General features: G+C 36.3%; 1 protein-coding gene across 3 annotated transcripts in view; it reads left to right on the forward strand.

Moving 5' to 3' along the window:
* Positions 1 to 6,175, forward strand: part of EPSTI1 (epithelial stromal interaction 1) — a 96,909-nt gene extending 90,734 nt beyond the window's left edge. For all 3 annotated transcript variants that reach the window (XM_027064907.2, XM_027064908.2, XM_027064906.2), the window contains one exon: positions 5,631 to 6,175. In XM_027064907.2, the coding sequence (XP_026920708.2) occupies positions 5,631 to 5,639 (9 nt within the window). In that variant the 3' untranslated portion in view covers positions 5,640 to 6,175. The remainder of the gene's footprint in view (positions 1 to 5,630) is intronic.
* Positions 6,176 to 6,847: the final 672 nt, after the last annotated feature.

The following is a 6,847-nucleotide window of genomic DNA, read 5'->3' on the forward strand; positions in this document are numbered from 1 at the left end:
CTACTAAAAGAAATGGAACAGGTAGAGATCTTTAAACTGGTAAAATACAAGAAAACAAGTGTTTGCTGGCCCGGAAACTCTAGAGATCACCCTTTAATAAATATTTGATGGACAAAAGATAATTTTTGAGAAGACAATCTGTTGGAAATCTTATGGATGTTTTCTTGAAAGGTGTTTAGTAGTTAAAATTGATGGATAGATCTAACAGTTCTCTTCAGTGTATACACTGGGCATGTCTTTCCATAACGCGTGCCCACGTGTATCACTGTGGCATTGAGAATAGGGACAAGATGGAAGAACAAGAAAAGAATCAAAACACAGTATCTTTCCATCATGAATTACAATTTACAAATTATTGACTTCCTTGTAAGAATATGTGAGTAGGAGTCATGTGGAAAATGGGGCATTGTGAGTGAGTTTGAGACGTTATCCAAATTCGTGGAATTTGTATGTCGTGAAACACGACTGGAAGTTTGATTTTGGACAGGACTTGGGAACTCTCTGCACGTTCTCTCCTCTACCTACCAACTCTCAAAATTTAGAAACTACTTAGAAAAATACCTGGGATTGAGGGGAGGATAATGGGAGAGAGTAAATGAATACCACATGGACTGCTGTTAAGGGAATGAGAATTTGGGAATCTGGTTCACCACCGACCATTGGTAGGCCTTAAGGAAGTGAGCTATGAATCTCTGCTTAGATTCTTCATGGGTAAAAAGAAAGGAACACCATTTTCTCATGATAGGAGTGAAGGCTATTAAAGTTTCCTTAGTAGGACAATCAGAACCAAGTCCAAAGTGGTTATCAGCTCTTCCCTTACTTGAAGGAAGCTGTGACAAAGATGAGAGTTTCTTCAGGCTCCCGACTCCACCTCCCTATAGACATCCTTACCTATATGCCTGTTTTTCCTTGGAGACCAGATTCTTACTCCTCCACCTACTGAGGGACTTTGCTCTAATGACACTCCCCTCTCTTCTGAATCATCAAATATTCATCTCAACTAGAAAATTCCCATCAGCATAAAATAGAGATATAAATTATATTGATATCCCCCTCCCTCTTGCTACTGTTCTATTTCTTTGTTCCTCTTTCAAGCAGAACTCCAAGAGGTATCTGTCCTTCAGCTTTTCTAATTTCTTTGTTCCCATTTCGCTTACACTTATTTAAATCAGAATTTAGACCTTATCCATCCAACCATAATGCTCTTGTCATGGTCACTTACAATGTCCACATTACAGAGTCCGGTGGTTATTTTTCAATCTTCGTCTTTTGATGCACCAGCATCATTTGTCATGGCGAGTCATTCCCTCCTCTCTGAAACTGTTTACTTGGCTTCTGGGGCACTAGTCTGTCCTGAGTTTCCACCAACCTCAGTGGCTACTCCTTTTCATTCTCCTTTGCTGAATCCCCTGCATCTTGTCCTCTCACCATTGGAGCACCTCAGAGATCCACCTTGGACCGCCTTCTGAATTTTATGTTCACTTAATACCTTGGTGGCCTTATTGGTTATCATTACGTTAAATACAATTTTTGTGCTTATTACTCCCGTGTTTCTTTTTTTTTTTTTTTTAACTTTTTAATGTTTATTTTTGAGAGAGAGAGCAAGCACATGAGCAGGGGAGGAGCAGAGAGAGCAGGAGACACAGAATCTGAAGCAGGCTCCAGGCTCTGAGCTGTCAGCACAGAGCCTGACCCAGGGCTTGAACTCGAGAACCACGAGATTATGACCTAGGCTGAAGTCAGACACTTAGCCGAATGAGCCACCCAGGCTCCCCTTAATACTCTCACATTTCTAATTCCAGCCTCTACCTCTTCCTTGACTCCAGACTTGCATTATCGATTTGTCCACACAACATCTCTACTTGTATGTCTAATGGACATTTCAACCTTCACATGTCTAAAACTTGGTAGGACGTGATTGTCCTACTAAGGAAACCTTTGATCTGCTCTACCCAAAGGTTCCATCTGCACTCTTTGCTGTTTATATAATGGTACAACCCATCTCACATCTCATAACTGATCCATCAACAGATCTTTTTTTTCTTTTCCTTCAAAATATATACAATCCAGTAGCTTTTCACCACTTCCACTACTATTACCCTGCTTCTAACCTCCATTATGTTTATCTAGATTCTCGAAAAAGTCTCCAAGATGGTTTCATTGCTTCCACACTTAGCCACTTAGAACCTATTCTCAATATAAGAGTGATCCCTTTGGAACAGAAGCCAGATCCTGTCACTTTCCTGCTTAAAATCCCTCAGTGGCTCCCATGACTCTCTAAATCCAATGGAGTGAAAGCCAAAGTCCATATAGTCACCTACGGGGTGCTACCTGATCTAGACCCCACTTTACCCCGCTGGTGCTCTCCTGCCACTGCCCTTCTTATTCCTCTCAGCCATGCTAGTTTTCTTGCTTCTCTTTGAAAACTTAAGGACCTGGATGCTTTCACCTTAAGGCCTTTGCACTGGCTGCTCCTTCTGTACCTTTCTCCATATGATTTATTCTCCAAGCATTTTGTAGAATTCCACCCCATTGAGGTTTCCTTGGCCATTTATTTAATGCTGCCACCTGTGCCCTCATCCCTGGCTCTAGCCATACGTTTTCCAACCTCCACTTCCTTTTCTCTGGCACTCTGCAATTTCTTACATCTTTCTAATATTATTTGCTTATAGGTATTGTTGACTGTTTACTCTCAGTCTCTCCCTGTGATAATGCATGTTCCGTATTGTGTCAATCAGGGTCCTTTGATTGTTTTGCTCACTGATCTATCCCAAGCATAAAACAGTAATTGGAACTTAGCACAGGCACAAGGAAACAGGTGGCTGTGATTGAAGGTTGGCCAAACAACAAAGATTTAGGACCAAATGATTTGATATACCAAAATGCTTAGATACCAAATTGAAAATAGCTATGTATAAAACATTCAATGGACCAAATTTTGGATTTGAGACAATAAGGGAAAACAAGAGACAAAGACAAACAAAAAGATTTGAAAAAAGAACAAAATAGAACTTCTAGGAATAAAGAAATTTAATCTTTGGAATTAAAGCACTCAATGAACTCATCACAATAAAAGGAATTCGAATTAGGAATTAAATCAAAATACCATTTCTCATCTATTATTTTGGCAAAAGAACAAAAGTTTGGCAATATACTCTGTTGGCAAAGCTGTGGGGATAAAGGTTCATTCACACACTGTTGGTGAGAATTCAAAATGATGTAAACACTATCTAAATTAATTTGTCACTGTCTTTTCATAAAATAAAAACCAGACCTAGACATATTGCAGAAAAGTTGTATGAAATGTTGAAGGAACAGATAATTTCAAATGTCTAGAAAGTTTTCCAGATAAATGAAAAAAGAGAAAATATTCTCTCAAAGGATTAAGCAAGTGAATATAACTTGAATTAAAATTACACAAACACTATACAGAAAAACATATATGTATGTAAGCTCACTCATAAACAGATTGAAAATATCACAAATTTTGACAGATTTATCACAAATTAAAAAACAAAAAAAACTGAGATGGTTTATCTCATAAATTATAGGAAAAATACCATATGATCATCTCAATAGATACAGGAAAAAGAAACAACTTGATAAATTTCAATACTCATTTGTGGTAAAAATTGCTAACAAAGGAGGAAGAGAAAGGACATTTCTTTAGCTAATAAACTGATCGAAATTCTATAATAAAAATACATCAAAAGCATTTCCTTTAAATCATATATAAAGGTTGGAAGGAAAAGAAACATAATTAATAGATGATACAATCATTTACTCAGAAAATCTGAAGGCATTGATATTTAAGTTATTAGAATAAACGAGGAGCCAACAATGTTGGTAGATGCAGGATCAATATGTAAAAACTCACTTCATTTTTATACATTGTGAATAAACAAAAAATTTAATAAAAAGATAAAACCAAAAATGCACATAACCTTTAAAAATATATATAAATTTTTTATAGAAAGACCCTAAGGAACAAATGAAGAAGTTATACCTTGTTTAATGGGTAGAAATAGGAATGAGCTCTCAAATTATCTATAGATTTCATTAAATCCTAATCAAAGCAAAGAACCAAGAATAGCCAATTCACTCCTAAAGATAAAGAAATATGTACGGGGACTTAGTTAAATATTTATATGGTCTGGAATTGGCCCAGGTGGACCCAGCCATTTCTGGAATTCTGATGTATGACAGAAGGCAGAGCACATTATTGGGGGAAGATGAACTCTTTAACAAATTGCTGGCGGGACAAATTGAGAACCCACATGGCATTGTAACCAGTTAATTCCAGGTGGATTAAGGCTTATAAGTAGAAATGAAGAATTTTTAGATTTTAGAATAGACTACAAAATTGAGGATTTTGTAAGACCCCAGGTATAAACCAAAAACTAATGATAAATATGCATTAAAATGAAACATCTGTTCATCAAAGGACACCGTACAAAAGAAAGAAGTCATATATGAAGATTTTGTAAATAAGTGGACAAAACGTTAGTATACAGAGGTGTTTAGACTGTGTCATTTATTTAGAAGTTGGTTGCTGACACCTGAGCTACCCTGGGAATGATCGAGAGGAGCTCACAGATAGGGCTTGGAGGAAATACTGGAATCAGTAAAAGGCTCAAAAAGAAGAAAAGGAAGAAGGCAGAAAATATGACAAAACAATAATGAAAGCCAAAGAGAGAAAAACTTGATTTTTGAAACATCATATAAGCACTTAAGTAGCAGGCCTTTAATAAGTATATTTTGGGTAGACAAATGAGATTCATCTTTATCTTTAAATCTTTAACATTTAAGTCACATTCTTCTCATATTGCTTTATATATATGTATTTTTTTCTTTGACAATTTAAAATTGCTGTTACATTTAAAAAAATTTTGGTTTTCTCGACCCCTCGACTTTTCATGATGTACGTAGGGTAGGGTGTTGAAAGAATCACTTCAAATTCTCTTTGATGTCAGTAGGTGAGACCCTTTGAAATGCTGTGGAACCCTAAATCCTATGTCTTCAAGGGCATTTGAGCATTTGACATGACCTATGAGGCAACCTGAGATTTTAGTTTCCCAGAATCTTAGAACAGCAATAGTCTGAATGCCAAGTCTAACTTGGCCCCAGCATTCTGGTGGCCTGATGGAGAATTCTTGATCGTTTGCACATGGTAGGGGGCAGAAGGAACTCATTTAGTCCATCTCCCTAACTCAAGGTCGCCTTAGAAGTCAGCTTTCTGCTGTATAATATGGCGCCATTCTACTCCATACATTTCCATTTAAATTGTTCTGCTTCACACTGTGCTTGTCCTGTCCTTGCTGTAACTATGGAGGTGGGTGACAATATTTGCGAACACTATTATTTGTGACCTATGTTAGCCTATCTCTAAGAACACAGCTGATGAGCTGTCATTCAACCAGCCATTACATTGTTGACAGAGACTATTTTGTGAATCCAATGCAATGGGACTTGAAAATTAAAACATGTCACTGGGACATTAAATCATTAAAAAATAGGCATTAAACTCAATATAGTAAGAGTATTCTTTGAAGGAGCTTCAGATTGGACTTTAAAAGGTTTTGAATTTTGTTTTGCTGCTTGTACTAATTTTTGTTTTCTTTTGCTTCCAGGATGTATGAGAAATATTTACTTACATCTGTCCTTTGTCAACGGACCTTGAAGAACATCACTCAATGCTTTTCCTTCATGCTGCTTTGTTTATCCTTACTGTTTTCACCTTGACTTCAACTGCCCACTCACTCAGCTGAACACGTGGGAATGACCCGTTTTCCCCTGTCATTATTTACACATGCTTGCAGGAGCTGATTGCTGAGCTCATACTTAATTTCTACTTCCAGTGAAATGTTGCACTGTTTTTCTCATTGGTTTCACATCTTATTGGAAGTATAATTACAGCCATGTTAGTAAGATGAAAAAGGAGGGAATCATTTGCTGCTTTCAGGTGGATAAGAGCTATACGGGTGCTACAGGCTTATCTCTCTGAGTAGCTAACTCTTACGTAATTCTCATATCAGGTTTGGGGAATCTTGGGCATTTTTTTGGATTTTAAGCTCTACTTAATCCAGGGTACAAACTTGAGAAAAAGATAAAAAATAAATCTTTTATATTCTTTTGAACACACTTTTAAATAAATTTTGAAATACTTCTGTGTAAATGGTTTGTTTTATTTTTAATGAAAGGCTCTAGAGTTTTTCTCTCTTGATGGGTCTCATTTTTATATTCTTTGTAGTTCATATAGATTAATTGTAAGACCTTAATAACTATCGGATATGCCTTTGGTCTTGATTTACTTACTAATACTGTTCCTCTGCTTTTTCATAGCGGTTCAGTTAATTCCCTGAAAGGATGTTGTTTATATGAAAATCAACTAGATACAAATGTAGATACAAAGTGTGCTTTATAGGTGTTTGGGAATCCTGTCTTTTCTCTATGCAACCTATTTATTATTTACGATAGCTAATTCAGTAGGCTTCTCTATTCTACTTTTATGACCTTTAACCAAGTTAAAAAACCTTAGAGTGTAAGAATATTGGTTTTCCATGCTTTATACTCCACCCCACTCCATGTTATATAGGAAAGCATTGCATTTAGTCATAGAATGAAGGTTGGAAGAGCAAATAATTTTTGCAGCTGGGCAATTAATGCTGTTTTTTTTTAATGACGGGTAGTTGACATACAATGTTATATTAGTTTCATGTGTATAGTTTAGTGAATTGACATTTGTATACACTGCAAACTGATCACCACTATTAGTCTAGTTACCCTCTATCATCTCACAAAGTTAATACAATATAATTCAGTATATTCTCCATGTTGTACATTATAT

Source organism: Acinonyx jubatus, chromosome A1 (genome assembly GCF_027475565.1).
Source record: "Acinonyx jubatus isolate Ajub_Pintada_27869175 chromosome A1, VMU_Ajub_asm_v1.0, whole genome shotgun sequence".
Lineage (NCBI taxonomy): Eukaryota > Metazoa > Chordata > Mammalia > Carnivora > Felidae > Acinonyx > Acinonyx jubatus.